The sequence below is a fragment of the Zootoca vivipara genome, chromosome 11 (genome assembly GCF_965207765.1).
Source record: "Zootoca vivipara chromosome 11, rZooViv2.hap1.1, whole genome shotgun sequence".
NCBI classification, from domain to species: Eukaryota; Metazoa; Chordata; class Lepidosauria; order Squamata; family Lacertidae; genus Zootoca; species Zootoca vivipara.
In genome coordinates, this window is record NC_142594.1 from 1040796 (window position 1) to 1059050 (window position 18255).

The 18255-nt window shown below is 45.1% G+C and overlaps 1 protein-coding gene across 4 annotated transcripts in view; it reads left to right on the forward strand.

The window, feature by feature from the left end:
• The window catches only part of ADCY1 (adenylate cyclase 1), a 175123-nt gene that overhangs the window by 40581 nt on the left and 116287 nt on the right, over positions 1-18255 (forward strand). For 3 of the 4 annotated variants that reach the window (XR_015946466.1, XR_015946465.1, XM_035101384.3), the window contains exon 2: positions 17555-17704. Coding sequence is in view for 2 of the 4 variants with exons in the window: in XM_035101384.3 (XP_034957275.1) it covers positions 17555-17704 (150 nt within the window). In the remaining 2 variants the exon portion in view is untranslated. Of the gene's footprint in view, positions 1-15585; positions 15760-17554; positions 17705-18255 lie in introns of those variants that run through there. The other variant, XM_088654458.1, reaches the window with a different exon arrangement.

The window sequence follows — 18255 nt, forward strand, 5'->3', positions numbered from 1 at the left end:
CTCGCCTCTGCAGAGGAGAAAGAGGGGGGGGGAGAAGAAAGTGAGGCAGAAAAATGGAACAAACTGCATCCCTTAATGGACGCTGCATTTGTACTTGAAGTCAGGGACAATCCCTTTATTACAAGGGATAGGTGGCAACCCCACAAGTAGGCAACAGAGACATTTCTTCTTCCTATAACGTCCATTCTGGATGGCTGGTGATGAGAGGGAGCAATGCTTTGAGGGCACCTACACTTCATAAGTCTCCTCTCTTTCTGCCCACGGAGATCCAGAGGCCTCCAGTCCCTCACATCTCTCAGCCCCCCTCTCAGCTTGAGGAATGGTGGGGCAGATCAGGGCCTTTCTTCAGAAGATTTGGAAAACATATGGAAAACATAGTTGGAGCCCCAGTTTAGGTTTAGGGGATAAAATGGCAAATGTTATGTTGGGAATGGCCATAAGTATTAGTGCCAGTGATGCCTTAGAATTCCTTATACGCTGGATAAATCCCCCATAGAGAATACTTCCACCTCTCTTACTGCTTCTTTTTCTATTCCTGTTCTCCCCACCCCTTGCCATCTGCTCTGCTCCCTGCTCAGAACAAGGAGGACTGCGAAGACCAAATGTCTAGCCAGCTCCCCAGCCTCCACCCGCTGCGGTTCTGTGAAGTGCCATTGCCTCCTGGGTCACAGCTTGTTTCTGTGAAAGAAATCATAGAACTCAGGATGTCCTTCATTCTATTTCTGGCTTTTACATGAGTTCTTGAGTGAACTCTAAATTGTTCTGGAGTTTATTAAATTTCCATTTTCGTTATATGGGTGTCTATTCCCGCAAAATATGCTTTCTTCAAGCTGCTGTCTTTACAGATTTTCATTCCATATTCCAATTAATTTTTGCAAAAATTGATTTTAAAATGTGTTAATGATCATGGGTGAGCACCTCAGGCTTGAATTGGATTGTTTTAGATTAAGGGGAGATTAAAGCAAGCTATTACACACTCCAAATTGGGAGTTTAATCTTTGTCAAGCCAAATTGATTTACACCCCACCCCACTGAAATCTGGGATGCAGTGGTATCCAATCTCTTATACTTTCATGAGGGCTGCGCAGATCACTCTATTTCCAGCTCATGCTAGTTGCACATGTGTCCTCATTTCCACAGTAATCTGCGGGGTGTTTTCTTTTTTAAAATAAAATAAATTTAAAACTGAAATTCATATGTAAATAGATAGGTATTTTACCTCAGTGTAACATTTCTACGTGTATTTTGTCTTAAGTGCACATTTAAATATATGTAAAAATCTACATTTTTGAGCTGAGAGCTGAATCACAAAATTCAGAGAATTTAATTATAATTTTCTGATCCAAGCATAAGTCCTGGAAGTGCAAGGCTAAGTTAGTTCACTTTGAAATGCAGGCTGGACAAACTCTCCCCCGTCCAGCCAACATCCCCTTCCCACCCGGGAGTCTTTAAGTTCTTCCTTCTTTCCTTTCCTTTCCTTTCCAAGCAGTTAGGAGGCAAGTAGGAGCAGTAGGAGGCAAGTGGCAAGTGGCAGGGAAGGAGACACCTCCCCTTCCAGTGTTTGTATGCTGCTCTGTAGCATGCTGGGTAGAAGAAGACCCAGGAAAGGCAGTTCTGACAGGTGCCTTAATTTTATTGTTTGTTTGTTTATCGCTTGCTTGTGCTTGCTTGCACTTAATACCCCAAACTTAATCACTTTCAGGATCCCAGCGTGGGTTGCAAGAAAAAATACATACAATATAATCAGTATTGAAGCTATCACAATAGTTCGATTAAAACAACAGATTCACAGCAGACAGTCATGAAATCCATTCTACAGCAATACTCCAACAGCAGTCTACAGCTCAGACTTAAAATCAGACATAGTTGCATTTTGGTCCATTGCTCGCCAACATTCAATATTCTTTTTGATCTAATGATTTAATGTATTTTTGTATTTGTTGGAAGCCGCCCAGATGGGAAACCCAGCCAGATGGGTGGGGTATAAATAAATAAATAAATAAATTATAATAATTTGTGATCTGGATGTCAGTGGAGGAGGAGATCCAGCAGGAGGAGATCCAGCAGAACACTGAGACCCTCTGGATTCTGCCCTGTCCTGGAACGGCTTTCTGCTTCTGAGCCCCCATGTTCACTCAAACCTCCTGCTTCTATCACCTCCCAGCTTGTCCCTTCCACAGACTGTTCCTCAGTGTCCTACCACCACTGTTCCAGGTCTAAATCTTTCTCTGTGTCATCCTTGAGGGTTCTTGGGCTGGCGTCTCCCACAGCTCTGCATCACCCAACCAGTCTCTGAGAGTGTTGTTGTTTAAAGCAGCCACTTCCACCCCTTTCAGCATTCTGTGCCCAGGGCGGCTGTCTACTAGCTCCATTTTGTGTGCCAGCTGAGTGTGTCTACCTGCCTGCGCACTGTTTTGCCAGAGTGGTACATGCTCTAGTTATCTCCTACTTAGACTACTGCAATGCTACCTTTGAAGGAGACCTGGAAACTTCTGTACAACTAATCCAGAATGTGGCAGCTAGACTGGTGACTGGGAGTGGCCTCTGGAACCACATAACACCAGTCAAAAAACCTACATTGGCTCCCAGTACATTTCCAAGCACAATTCAAAGTGTTGGTGCTGACCTTTAAAGTCCTAAATGGTTTTGGTGTGTAAACCTGAAGGAACGTCTCCAACCCCATTGGTTCAGCCCAGACACTGAGGTCCAGCTCTGAGGGCCTCCTGGCAGTTTCCTCACTATGAAAAGTGGAATCACAGGGAACCAGGCAGGGAGCCTTTGGGGTAGTGATGCCTGCCCTGTGGAATGCTCTCCTGGGTGGTGTAGTGGTTAAGAGCGGTAGACTCGTAATCTGGGGAGCCAAAACGTACGAGTACCAAGGCGTTTGGGATCCAAGGTACAACTGTACTATTATTTCCTCTCCCTTCTCACTATGCTCACTGAAGTCAAACTCTTCCCTCTTCCATTCCTCAGCTGCCTCATGTCAGAGAGATGAAGTGGAAGCCCCAGATATTCCCTAGTACTTTATTCAAACCTCTGCTATTGTTTAAAACCACAGTTTTTCTCTCAGTTTCCTCCATCCCTATTTTACTCAGTCTTCGGTTGTTTTCATGTCCCCTGCTCCTTCCTTCTTTCTGCCATTTGATGGGCATTGCAGTTCTGCAACCTGCCTTCACTTTTGCTCCTTACCCCACCCAAACTTCATGCAAATCCAGGATTATGATGTGGCACCATAAAATGAACGAATGTGGATTGTGGATGGCGTTCTTAATTTTTTAAAATCATATATAGAGATAGAGAAAAACACTGATTAATATGGATTAATATGGAAATGGTGTGAAACAGAATTATGGAAAAGTGACTGTGGCCAGAAATGCCTTTAATGCCTGGCATTTGGCTACACTCAAGTAACCACAGGGAAATATGGACGTTTCTATAATCCTTAGGAAAACATTCTGAGGGAAAAGGGAAAGGACTTCCTTCTTTCTTCCTTCATTGGAATTGGCTTCTTGATATTGACATGGAGGTAATGCTGCTATTGCCTGGGACGCAGGTGGCGCTGTGGGTTAAACCACAGAGCCTAGGGCTTGCCAATCGGAAGGTCGGAGGTTTGAATCCCCACAATGGGGTGAGCTCCCGTTGCTTGGTCCCAGCTCCTGCCAACCTAGCAGTTTGAAAGCACCTCAACATGCAAGTAGATAAATAGGTACCACTCCAAGGCGGGAAGGTAAATGGCGTTTCCATGCACTGCCCTGGTTCGCCAGAAGCGGCTTTGTCATGCTGGCCACATGACCTGGAAGCTGTACGCCGGCTCCCTCAGACAATAACGTGAGATGAGCGCCGCAACCCCAGAGTCAGTCACGACTGGACCTAATAGTCAGAGATCCCTTTACCTTTACCTTTAATGCTGCTATTGAGACACACAGCAGTTCTTCTTTGGTGATCACTCGTAGCTGAGTGAGATTGTCTTCTATGAACATGGTCTTAACAGTGAGTCTGTACATGACTGTGGAGGCAAATTCTGGATCCATACGTCCTTCCACAGTGGAGACATAGGTTTCTGGGTGGGGGTTGATCAAGGTGAGGGTTTGTCAAGCATGCCTTCCTCTTAGCGCGTTTCTCCCCTTCGTCCTGAGTTTGAACGTCTTCAAAACCCATGACACCTTTGGTAAAGGCTGTTCAGTGTTTCCCAGTTGTCAATGTTTATACCACTTTTTTATATTTGCCTTGAGAGAGTCTTTAAACCTCTTTTGTTGACCACCAGCTTTACACTTCACATTTTTAAGTTCGGAATAGAGTAGTTGCTTTAGAAGACGATAATCAGGCATTTGAACAACATGACCAGTAGCATTGGCAGGTCAGCCCCAATTCTCTCTTCGTAGTCCTGAAGTCTTGAGGCAACAGTTATGTGAGTGTGTTAGGGCTGCTGTGGAGAGTCATATGGAAGATCTAAAGGTCTTGATAAGGTAAAGGTAAAAGTAAAGGACCCCTGACTGTTAAGTCCAGTCGTGGACAGCTCTGGGGTTGCGGTGCTCATCTCGCTTTACTGGCCAAGGGAGCCAGCGTTTGTGCTCAGACAGCTTCTGGGTCATGTGGCCAGCATGACTAAGCCACTTCTGGCGAAACCAGAGCAGCGCACAGAAACGCCGTTTACCTTCCCGCCGTAGCGGTACCTATTTATCTACTTCCAGTTTGACATGCTTTCGAACTGCTAGGTTGGCAGGAGCAGGGACCGGGCAACGGGAGCTCACCCCGTTGCAGGGATTCGAACCGCTGACCTTCTGATCAGCAAGCCCTATCTGGCCTAAATGGTTTATACAATTGCTTCAAATCCCTGTCCTGATCTTAATATATTATATGCCATAACACACATATTAACAATATTGAACAGGGTTTAATGTGGAGACACGCAGGGAAATGCAAATATGCCTGTCAACCTATGTAAAATCATTAACTGATTATTAATTGACAGGCATATGTCAAGAATGCTTTGATGGTGTTTCCTGCTTGGCAGGGGGTTGGACTGGATGGCCCTTGTGGTCTCTTCCAACTCTGATTCTAAATTTCTATTCCACTCTTCCTCCAAAAGCATTTGTGGGTGGCAAATAGGGCAATAATTAAGAGCTCAGCCTCTCTAGGAAAGATAAACTGGGTTGAATTTTGGAGTTCACAAGTGGCAGGACTGACAGGAGATGCCAGTGCTAAAATCTCCCTGCAAAAAGAAAAGCATATCATCTCTGGAGACAGCTCTCACAAAATGCAATTGGAGCAAAAAGCAGATAGGCTTATTGTAACAGAACATGAAAATTAATGCTGTTGATAGTTTGCTCAAGGCAAACCCTTTCATATTTCAAGGACTTTTGACCAAATTGGGCATCATTCATTAACTGTTTCTGATAACCGGAGCAGAGAGTGTGGCCACTATATCTCCAGCTAAATCTGTCCTAATGTGGGAAGAAGAAAGAAACTGACCCAGACACCATTTTATTCCTAACATGGTCATGCCTTTGTTTAGCAATATGGAGGCTGTCAGAACCATGCTTTATGTATAATCTTTTACTTGTTCTGAAGAAGAAGAAGAAGAAGAAGAAGAAGAAGAAGAAGAAGAAGAAGAAGAAGAAGAAGAAGAAGAAGAAGAAGAAGAAGAAGAAGAGAACACTTCCAAGTGCTTTTCCCACTAAACGAGAGCTTCACTGTACAGCTTGGTCTTGATCATTAGCCCTCAAATGGAGCTTACTCACCTATCCAGTTATCAGCTTGCAGAAAGGACAGAAGTGTATTCCAGTGTACAAACAAACTTAGGAGCACTCTCAAACAGCATACTTGCCGTTCTCTCTAATGCAGTGCTAAGTTAGCGCCATTTTACAGTTTTCTTGTTCTGCTGTATAAATGTTTTGTGATAACAAGAGCATTGTTGTGCTAGAGAATGCATTAGCAGGTTGCTGATAACTTTGTTGCACAAAAGCAGATTGTTGCAGAATGAGTTTCCACTAGTGCAACTTGTATTGGATTTCTCTGTAGTGCAACCCATTTAATCCCACCACATGTCCATCCTGTTCTGATTCAACCTCAGTTTGTTGGCCCACATCTGTGAGGGAGTCTTGATAACAAATGAGCATAGTTAATTAAAAAGATTTATTGCAAAAACAACAGAGTTAATAGGAGTGGCCACCACAGCCGTCCGTCCATAAATCAAAGATGCCCCTTTTAAGGAGGGTGTTTCCGGTGAGACCAGAAACAGCCAAACTTTCTCTTGTGATGTATTCTGTCTTGAAGACCCCCTAGATACGCTTAGACTTTGGACTCAGGGGGTCAGCTCCCACCCCTTCCTCATTCTCTGAGAATGTACTTCCATGGTCCTTCCCGCTCTCTGAGCTGCTTTCATTTCTAGCCCCTGCATTTTGTCCACACTGGCCCGCTGGCAAGCTGTGTAGGCTGACTCTCCACAACGCTGCTACTACAGGTATCAGTTAGAATCATAGAATCAGAGTTGGAAGAGACCACAAGGGCCATCCAGTCCAACCCCCTGCCAAGCAGGAAACACCATCAAAGCATTCCTGACAGATGGCTGTCAAGCCTCTGCTTAAAGACCTCCAAAGAAGGAGACTCCACCACACTTCTTGGCAGCAAATTCCACTGTCGAACAGCTCTTACTGTCAGGAAGTTCTTCCTAATGTGTAGGTGGAATCTTCTTTCTTGTAGTTTGAATCCATTGCTACATGTCCGCTTCTCTGGAGCAGCAGAAAACAACCGTTCACCCTCTTCTATATGACATCCTTTTATATATTTGAATATGGCTATCATATCACCCCTTAACCTTCTCTCCAGACTAAACACACCCATCTCCCTAAGCCGTTCCTCATAAGGCATCATTTCCAGGCCTTTGACCATTTTGGTTGCCCCCCCCCCCGGAAACGTTCCAGCTTGTCAGTATACTTCTTGAACTGTGGTGCCCAGAAGTGGACACAGTATTCCAGGTGAGGTCTGACCAGAGCAGAATACAGTGGTACTATTACTTCCCTTGATCTAGATGCTATACTCCTATTGATGCAGCCCAGAATTGCATTGGCTTTTTTAGCTGCTGCATCACACTGTTGACTCGTGTCAACTTTGTGGTCTACCAAGACTCCTAGATCCTTTCACATGTACTGCTCTCAAGCCAGGTGTCCCCCATCCTGTATTTGTGCCTTTCATTTTTTTTGCCCAAGTGTAGTACTTTACATTTCTCCCTGTTAAAATTCATCTTGTTTGCTTTGGCCCAGTTGTCTAATCCCTCAAGCCCATCATCCAAGTCATTGATAAAGATTTTGAATAAGACTGGGCCCAAGACAGAACCCTGTGGCACCCCACTAGTCACTACTCTCCAGAATGAGGAGGAGCCATTGATGAGCACCCTTGGGGTTCCGTCAGTCAGCCAGTTACAAATCCACTGAATGGTAGCATTGTCTAGCCCGCATTTTACCAGCTTCTTTACAAGAATATCATGGGGCACCTTGTCAAAGGCCTTGCTGAAATCAAGATAGGCTACATCCACAGCATTCCCTTCATCTACCAGGCTTGTATTTCTGTCAAAAAATGAGATCAGATTAGTCTGACGTGACCTATTTTTCAGAAACCCATGCTGACTTAGTGATCACAACGTTCCTTTCTAGATGCTCACAGACCATTTGCTTAGTGATCTGCTCTAGAATCTTTCCTGGTATTGATGTCAGGCTGACTGGGTGGTAATTGTTTGGGTCCTCTCTTTCCCCCTTTTTGAAAATAGGGACAACATTTGCCCTCCTCCAGTCTGCTGGAACTTCGCCTGTTCTCCAGGAATTCTCAAAGATTATTGCCAGTGGTTCTGAAATCACCTCTGCCAGTTCTTTTAATACTCTTGGATGTAGTTCATCTGGCCCTGGAGACTTGAATACATCTAAACTAGCCAAGTATTCTCGTACTACCTCCTTACTACCTCCTTCCCACCCTCCCCTGTTTCACCTCTCCCACCAGTGAAACAGTGGTTTCTTCTTGATACCCTCCCTGTTCCACCTCTCCCACTGGTGAAACAGTAATTTCTTCTTCCTCTTCCTCTATCTCAAATATCAAGTCTGTTGGTTCAGCAAATTGTCCTTCAAGGTTGTATTTCTCCTCTATCCTTTCTGGGATTCCCCCATAAGTCACACCAGCGCATACACTCTCCTCTGGTCTTTTTTCTTCTCCCTTTTCTTGCTTTCTAAGTTCAAGTGATTCATCTGTTTCAATGTTCAATACTGGTACTTCCACAGTCTTATCCACCAAAAGCCATGTGTCAAGTTTAGAAATACTCTGTCAGTTCCAGAATTGTTTTCAGTATCAATAAATCCAACTGTGTGTCTTCCTCACCACCATCCAGAACTTTCTCTCCCAGTCCACTGCCACATTCCTCCTCCATATTTGTAGCAGACAGGAAGTGGTATTGTTGTTGTTCTTGTATTATCCGGTATAGAAAAAAAATAAAATCCAGTTTGGTCTGGATCCCACCTCTAATTCTTTTCTTTTTCTCTTGACTATCCAACTCAAAGTCAGTACTGAGCAGCCTTAAAGTTATTTTTAAAAGAAATCCTCTTTATCTGTCTGCAGCTTTCAGTCTCTCACTCTCAGACAGACACATTCCTTTCTATTGTGACGCCACAAAGAGGACTAGCTGATACTTCCTTTGACCCGGCTCCAAGTTCACAGGGGGGTTCTCTCTTGTCAAATCTCAGTCTTTTGCAGAGATTAAGTACACATTTAACTTTTCCCTTTACTCTGCATCAGGAAAAAGTTCTTTAAAACTGTATTTCTGGGTTTTCCAAAGCTTACTGCTTCATTCCATACTCAGTTGGGGGGGGGGCTGACTTCCTTTTTACGCCTCCTCCCGGTGCCAAATTCTTGATCCCAATCAATAAATTTTGACTTACTTAGTCCAGGTCTTAACTTTTTTAGGAAGAATCCACCGCTTGCAGACTGTAGGCTCGGAGCTTCGCTTTCTGGAGGTAACAATGGTGCCCAAAATGGCTCCCGCGACTGCCACTCCGCTGGCTCTCGGGGGCTCTACTGAGCTTCCCGGGCAACGGAGGAGTCGCGTTTGGAGCTCCGCCGGGCAGGTATGCCCCCTGGACGCTCTACCAGGGTTTTTTACGGGGATCCGCATGCCCCCGCGGATTCCCCCCCCCTTCGCGATGCCAGAGACCTCGGTTTTGTTGTTATAATTATTGTTGTTTTCTTATGATTGTTTGCTGTGCCTGACTCAGGGTCCTTGTTTCCCAGGAAATGGGGAGGATGTGTCCGTTCCCCCTTGGACTATGTATCCCCCCCCGTTGTTGTGTCTCATCCCTGTGATTACTCCCATCCATGAGGTATCCCATCCCCCTCCCCCCACCCTACATCAGCCCATGACCTATTCGGGCCCCTCCCCCCACTCCCACTCGGGATAGTATTTAAAGTAGAGTAGAGGCCTAGTTTGTAGGCTGTAGAGCCGAGGCCTAGTCTGTAAAGTGGAGCCGAGGCCTAGTCTGTAAAGTAGAGCCGAGGCCTAGTTTGTAGGCTTTAAAGTAGAGGTGAAGCCTAGTCTGTCGGCCTTGGCTTGGGCTAGTATTTAAATGCGAGCCAAGGGCTCCGCCCTGTATCTTCATTCCTTGGCCCTAGCCTGACTTTGTGGGTTGTCTGGTAATGGCCGCCTTTGTGGTTTCAGTTGCTCGGTTGATGACATCATTATTTGGCGCCGCCCTTCAGAGATTCTGCTGGTGACAGTGCACAATCTGCCTTTCTATTGGATGCTGCTGGAGTCTTCAGACCTTCTGCTGGTGATGTCTAATTTGGGCGCCACTTTTTGTGTTTAATCATTATTTTAGGTGTGAAAGGTGTGGTTTTTTGAATTTTTTAATACGCCAGATCCCTCCCTGATGGGCAAGGTACGCTTTGCCCTAATTTGATGCAATTCGCTTCAGCGGTTACGGTGCAAGGGTGTTACCTCTGCACACGCAGTGTATACACACACACACACACACACACACACACACACACACACACTTTTATATATATAGATACTGGGTGATATTGAGAGCAAATAGGTCATGGGCCTCACTTCTACAATGGATGATTATGTGACACTTGGACCTGCTCACTGATTTATCTTGGATAATTTGATGGCCAGTTGCTTACCTGCACTGAAATCTGAGCTTACCTGTCTGAGTACAGTCTTGTGCTATGCTAATAATTTCTCTTACTTTCTTTTACCATTTCCCACCATTTTTTAGAAAAGCAATTCTCTTTTTTTTAAATTATTAAAAAGGGAGAGAAAATTTCCAGATAGGTTCTCATGGATCTCTTGTGCTTATCCTACTTTCCATAGCAAGGCAGTGTTTAATGACTGTCCTCTTTTCATTTAATAATAATAATAATAATAATAATAATAATAATTTAATACTTATACCCCACCCATCTGGCCGGGCCTCTCCAGTCACTCTGGGCAGTTTCCAACAGGGTATTAAAAACAGAATAAAACATCAAATAGGGCTGCTTTCAGATATCTTCTAAAAGTCAGATAGTTGTTTATTTCCATGACATCTGATGCGAGGGCGTTCCACAGGGCGGGTGCCACCACCAAGAAAGCCCTCTGCCTGGTTCCCAATCGTATCCTAGTGTTCTGGACTCAAAATCAGTGGTTTTAGCAATCTCAGGTGCTTGTGTGTTCCTGCTCTTTCTCCCACCATCCTGATGCCACCTCTGTAGACCTCATGAAGGCACATACAAATTAAGAGAGTTACCTGGATATTTTCAAGAGAAGAAATGGTTTTCCAGAGAGGTGGTAAGTCCAGAAGATTGAAGGCTCAGACTCATTTCCCCAGTGGTTATATATCAGCTACCCTTTCCAATAGGAAAGGATAGTCTATCACAGTTACTAGCAAGTAAAATTACAGGTAGGTAGCCGTGTTGGTCTGACGTAGTCGAAACAAAAAATATATTAAAAAATCCTTCCAGTAGCACCTTAGAGACCAAGTAAGTTTGTCATAGGTATGAGCTTTCGTGTGCATGCACACTTCTTCAGATACACTGAAACAGAAGTCACCAGACCCTTATGTATAGTCAGAGGGTGGGGAGGGGTATTACTCAGAAGGGTGGTGGGAATGGGTGATTGGCTGATAGGAGTGGTAAACCTGTTGATGACTGTTAACGACTGCAATTGGTCTTGCAGGAAAAAGCAAGGGGTGAGATGGCATAAGAAAGCTTTATCATGTATAATGAGATAAGAATCCAATGTCCTTATTCAGACCAGATCTCTCCATGGTTTTAAGCTTGGTAATGAGTTGCAATTCAGCAACTTCTCTTTCCAGGCTGTTTCTGATTTTTTTCTGTAATAAGACAACTACTTTGAGATATTGTATAGAATGTCCTGGGAGATTGAAGTGTTCTCCTACTGGTTTCTCTGTCTTGTGATTCCTGATGTCAGATTTATGTCCATTTATCCTTTGGCGTAGGGTTATAAGGGTTATCCTTTGGCGTAGGGTATTGTTATAAGAAGCGTGTTCTTGGTTTCAGATCTGGTTTCTTAAGCTTGTAGCCACCTTCTGTAAGGAATGACGGTATACAAATTAACAGTGAAATGAAATTAAATGAAAGCAGTTAAGGTGGCAAGCAGTCGGTACAAGAAAGAGCTTGTTATGAGCGGAAAGACAAGAGCAAGCACTAAACTACTGTACACTCCTAAGTCTTGAAGGCTATGTGCCAGCAAATATAAAAAGTAGGGTGAAGATCCATTAAACATTCAGAGCAGTGGAGCTGACCTGGATATGCCATTACCTAGTTTATTCAAGATGTACTTCTCCCATGTAAGGTTGAGGTGTGGGAAAACAGAACAAAATTATTCTGCAATTTTGAACTAGCAGTGCATTCTGCTAATGCATCCCTCCCCCCAGTTATGTCACCAAGAAATCCCACCCATTCAATATCTGAAGGAATTTTGCACAGATGAAATATTCTTTTATTAGAGGAATAAGGTGGCAAATGAACAGATAAATGTTTGCAGTGCTTTTAAACATTCGTTAATTAAAATACGGAGAATCTGCCTGACTCAAATGAAGAAGGGCAAGACTGACAGCTGAGCCAGCAGTTACGGTTTGGCTGAGCTGAGCCAGCATTTGAGCTTCCCTTGAGAAATAATTCTCAGACCAAGTAAACAGCAGATGCTACCAGAATATCAAAGAAGGTGTTTGTGCTTCCGGACCCTGGAAAGCCAAACACAGCTGGTATTTGCTCACTTTTTAAAAAACTAAAATCTATACTTAAATGTAATTTTTAAGGGAGTGTACATGTGAAGAGCCTGCTGGATCAGGCCAGAGGCTCATCTAGAGCTGCATCCTGTTCTCACAATAGACAACCAGATGATGATGATGTTGTTTAGTCGTGTCCGACTCTTTGGTGGAAGCCAGGCACTCCTGTCTTCCACTGCCTCCCGCAGTTTGGTCAAACTCATGTTCGTAGCTTCGAGAACACTGTCCAGCCATCTCGTCCTCTGTCGTCCCCTTCTCCTTGTGCCCTCCATCTTTCCCAACATCAGGGTCTTTCCCAGGGAGTCTTCTCTTCTCATGAGGTGGCCAAAGTATTGGAGCCTCAGCTTCAGGATCTGTCCTTCCAGTGAGCACTCAGGGCTGATTTCCTTCAGAATGGATAGGTTTGATCTTCTTGCAGTCCATGGGACTCTCAAGAGTCTCCTCCAGCACCATAATTCAAAAGCATCAATTCTTCGGCAATCAGCCTTCTTTATGGTCCAGCTCTCACTTCCATACATCACTACTGGGAAAACCATAGCTTTAACTATACGGACTTTTGTTGGCAAGGTGATGTCTCTGCTTTTTAAGATGCTGTCTAGGTTTGTCATTGCTTTTCTCCCAAGAAGCAGGCGTCTTTTAATTTCGTGACTGCTGTCACCATCTGCAGTGATCAAGGAGCCCAAGAAAGTAAAATCTCTCACTGCCTCCATTTCTTCCCCTTCTATTTGCCAGGAGGTGATGGGACCAGTGGCCATGATCTTGGTTTTTTTGATGTTGAGCTTCAGACCATATTTTGCGCTCTCCTCTTTCACCCTCATTAAAAGGTTCTTTAATTCCTCCTCGCTTTCTGCCATCAAGGTTGTGTCATCTGCATATCTGAGGTTGTTGATATTTCTTCCGGCAATCTTAATTCCGGCTTGGGATTCATCTAGTCCAGCCTTTCGCATGATGATGATTGCGCTTTAACCCCTGCCCTTCACTCTAAGGTCCTAGGGCAGATGACAATGATTAAAACACAACATTAATATTAAAATACAGCATTACCACAACAGTAAAACAATGTAAAAGAACTCAAAATTACAACTCAGAATCCAAGCACAAGTGCCCTCTCTCCTCCTGTGATTTCCTGTTCAAAGGATTGACTGTGTTTGACTTTGGAGGCAGAGCAGAGCCATCCTGGCTAGGAGCCTGCAGTGGCTCTCTCCTCCATGAAGTTGCCTAATCCACTTGTAATCCACTTGTAAAAGCAGGGCCCTCTTAAGCATACCCGGTGCCCTGGCGCTGTGGTGCAAAGATCCCTCCGGCGGCACCCCCCGCCCCGTTTCCCAGTGCAGCTGTCTGGCGGGTGTAGCGCACAGTGCGGCTGCTGCAGGCTCAGCAGCGCGGCACCCCCCTGGTGGCCGGGCGCCCGGGCGCCCTGCACCACCCAGCCTTGCCTTGCCATAGGGCGGCCCTGTGTAAAAGCATCTCTGCTGGTGAGGTGACCATTGCTGCCTCCTGTGGGGGAAAGTTTCACATTCGTACTTTCTTTTATCTTTTGTCCTGAATCCTCCAACATTCAGCTCCATTAAATGTTCATGGCTTCTACTATTAAGAGAAAGGAAAAACTTTCTCCACTTTCTCCATGGCATGCATTATTTTATAAACTTGCCTCTTCCTTGCCTTTACTCGAAGAAGGCCAGGAGAAGGCCTGTGCCATCACTGTGGTTTGCCAGGGCAGCTAGGATTGATTGATCTTTTAAAAAGCTTTTTCAAAAAATTCCACGTTAAAAAAATACTTTCTAGCCCCTGTGGGAAACTGTAGCAGCAGTGCAGGCATTTCCTTGCCTAGCTTGCCCTGGATGCCAGAGCAAGATGGTCCTAGGCCTTTTTCAGAGGCCAGGAAGGCAGTGGAGTGTTTGAGGGCCAAGGTGGATAGGAGCCAAAAAAGAATACTAGACACATATTTTCTGCAAATTTCTTTGGCTTCCTTATGGAATTGGCTTCATTTTCTTGGGACGCACTGTGTTAACTGCATCCATGAATTTATTAGCAGGCTTAATGTGACAGTTATGTGAGCTTTTGGGGGGGGAGGGGGGTGTCAGTTGTGGGAATGGTTTGTTTCTGGCCTTCAGAAATGGCTGCCAGAGTCAGCCCTGGAAGTGCAGCTACTGCAGAAGCCTGCCTGGTCTGCCCCCCTCGGGCCCAGAAGTGAGGCCAGAGGAGCCCTTGTCCCATTGCCATTGGAGATTACAGGAGAGGGCTGGACCCCTTGAACTAAAGCAGCACCTTCCTGTTGAGGGGACAACACCGACTAACAACTAGGATGTTGCTGCTAGACATCTAAAAGCTGTATTGGGAAGCTTTTTAAGGAATAATGTTTTTATATATGTTGGAAGCTGCCCAGAGTGGCTGGGTCAACCCAGTCAGATGGGTGGGGTACAAAAAAAAATATTATTATTATTTTAGGTTTCAGGTTATTTCTTGCTGAAGCAACATCCGAGCTCTGTGAAGGCAAGGCATGGCCCCAACCATGCCTCGCCTCGCCTCAGAATAGGAAAATGAAACAGCTGTGACCTAAATGCTTCAGTCATGGTGAAACTTTGGAAAGTTGGACTCCCCCCCCTCTCCTCAGAATGGGTGGTGTTAGCATTGCATCCCTTCCTCTGTTCCTTGAATCACAGTATCATTCTTATCATTGCCCTTCCATGGCCCAATTAACTCATGAGAGGATTGGTCCCAGTCCAGAGTCCCTGTGGATGAGGGCTGCCTCACCCTCGAACCCAGGCCCAGACCACGGCCACCCCATGAACTGGTGCCCGGGTGTCAACTTGCATGTTTCTGTTCTGGTTCTCATGAGCTCCATCTGGCCCCAAATGAAAGGGAGTAGTTTATACATGCCATAAGCAGACTGCAATTAGATGTACTATAATTGAAGATAATACTGTCATTGAACCTAGTCCTGGAACTAGGACTCAGTATCACCTATATTTCTCTATATTGTGAGGTATCATATTTTAACTACAGTACAGCCAAAGTTCTTGGCCACGGCTTCTGTCCAGTTCTGCTTTGGGGTTCAGGAGTAAGCTGTGCGCCCTCTGCTGAAATCTCTTGGCTGCCCTACAAACCCTGCCCTGGCTCTCCTGGTAAAACCTCCTTGAATTGACCCCAAGATCCCAAGATCCTTATGAATGTGCTGCTGCTGCTGCCTCTGCATCATATCCAAATGAAGGACTGGGATGTTTTTCAGAAGCCAGAACTAATTTTAGTCTCATATTGTGGAATTTATTTATGCATTTCAAAACAACATTTTGCAGAGTATAATGCACTCTAATTATAGCCTCAGGTAATGCATCTGAAGGAATTAACTCATTCTGCTAACTGGGATAAAGCCAGAGGAGATTATAAACTCTCTGCAGAGCATGTCTTGAAAGGAATAGAAAAAGCAATGCAGTTGAGAAGTGACGTGCCTATCTGCTCCCCACATAAAAATGTCAGCTTCTTTGAGGTATATATTTTTGTTATTTGCAGACACACATATAATTGTGGCCTCCACTCTACTACATTTCTCTGCTTATCTGTCTCTAGAGGTCTGCTTACCCCCTTCTAGGGGTGTGGCTGGTTTGTGGGACAGACAGTGCCCCCCCCCAATGAAGCAGGGCTATGTGTCAGGGTCTCATCCCTGCCAGAGCGTGAGCTTTGGCTTGTGCTCCTGGCTTGAAATCCTGCTCCATGCAGCCTGCTGAATTGGCCAATGTCAGGCTGGCACAAAGGTCCGGGTCATAGCTGCCAAGTTTTCCCTTTTCTCGCGAGGAAGCCTATTCAGCATAAGGGAAAATCCCTTAAAAAAAGGGATAACTTGGCAGCTATGGTCCGGGCTCTTGGGGGGGGGGGGTAGAGGAAACAATCAGGCTTCCCTCAGGTCTGCTCCCAGGGGATTTGACGCAGCCCACACCAGCCTTCAACACCAAGCTCTTCTTCGTTGGATTAACCTACCTATCCACTCCTGTAATTTTTCATTTACTCATTGAATTGACCTTGCTATGGCTGCGGTGGTCACCATATTTTTGGGGCCGGGTAGGAATTTGCCTGTCAGGCGTGTTATGTACTGAGCTGAATCCTAGAACAATAGGATTCAGAATCAGCAGTCTGATTGGTCCGCAGGAGCTACCCAATCCAACTCCAGGTGGAAGTGAATCCGCAACCTGATTGGCCTGCAGGAGCAGCCAATCAGGCTGCAGGCAGAAGTCAATCCACAACCTGATTGGCCCACAGGTGTAGCCCTGAAGTAGCCAATCACGCAAGGCCCATTGTGTAAATAATGTATATAAGCAGATGGTTTTGGGAAAAGAGCCATTCTTCTCCTCTTCTCCTTGATGACTATGAGCTGAATAAAGAGCATGAAATTCACTCTCGACTCCGAGTATATTGCAGGCGAATTGGCTATGAGCTGGAGGTTTTGCCTACCTCGTAGCAATTGCCACAACTTTGGCAGTTTAGGCATTGGGTAACCTTAGCCTTGGGTGGGTGGGGGTTGTTGTACTCTCACTTTCCCCTCCAGAAATAGGGTATCCTGTTAAAGGGCTCCGTGGTGGAGTTGCATCTGTCCATTTGCCCAGATGGGGGGCTTGGACCTCAGTGCTCCTAGAGGTGGCAATCCCCCAATCTGATGTAAGCCATGGGAATCTCCACTGCCGGGTTCACTCTGGTGTCATTTTCAGTAAGCGCAGAAATTAGAATGCTCACCCAATGCCTGTGCCAACCACCTCATCCGCAGTCAGTTAAGTTGCAGCCTGATACATTCATTCTTGGTGGCAGCGACGGGGGAGGGACGATGCTATAAAAATACACAATGTAAAAACACAGATCCCAGACTCTCAACGTGACTTGGGGAGAGTGGTGTGAGAAGGATTCCATGCCCCCTTGGATCTCAGCCTCCTCACACAACCCCAGCCCCCAAGCCTTTCGTGATACTGGGATCAGTTTGGGGCTGGGTTGCCACACGGTGGGCTCCTTTTGCCCCCTGCACCTTGGGCGCGGTTAAAACACACTCTGCCACTGCCCACGTGCAATCACTGGAAAGGGGCTGGGGAAACTCCTGGGGACCTGACAAAGTAGCGTCAGTCGAGGAAGACAAGAGGGAACTGGATGGAGCAGTGATCTGACCCAGCAGCAAGACAGATCTATTGCAAACTAATTCTGTGAAAATAAACTGGATTTGAGTCAGAATGGTGATTGATAGTGATATGTGAGAGTGTCTGAATTATAATATCTCTCTTTTGTCCCCTTCTTTTCCCTTACAGCTTGTGGCCAATGCTATCCTTTTTGTCAGTGTAAATTTGTATGGGGTCTTTGTGAGGATTTTGACAGAGAGGGCGCAAAGAAAGGCTTTCCTTCAGGCCAGGAACTGCATAGAGGACAGGCTGAAGCTGGAGGATGAAAATGAAAAACAGGTCAGTGGAAATGTGTTTTTGTTTTTCCCCCCCTTGTCTTTCTTTGGCATCATATTGGCACATATCCTGTAGGACAAGCGTCTGATCTGTAAGGAAAAGCATCTCATTGCAAAGTGTATTTTCATTTGCAAGCGCAGTTGCCCCACTCTTGATTTCTTATCAACAATGAAAACACAGCAGGCAGCACTGATTCCATATTTAGCATAAGCTCCAGATAAAGCAGAGAAATGGGAGAATCTTCACTTGGCCTCGAGTAAGATAGCACTTAACCCAAAATGCAAATTATATTTTAATTTGTAAATTGGATTTCAGAGTCATGCTTCTTCTTGCCTTCTCTTTACTAGCATTGGTATATATATATATATATATATATATATATATATATATATATATATATATATGGTGGGGAGAATACTTTCAGGGGCCAAACTACACTGGTGTACTAAAACTAATTTAAATCCAGTAAGCAGTCTTCTTAGCGGATGCTATTATGAATGCATAGTCTTGAATTTGCAACAAGATTGTTCAGGTAAAGCTGCAGATGAGATAAC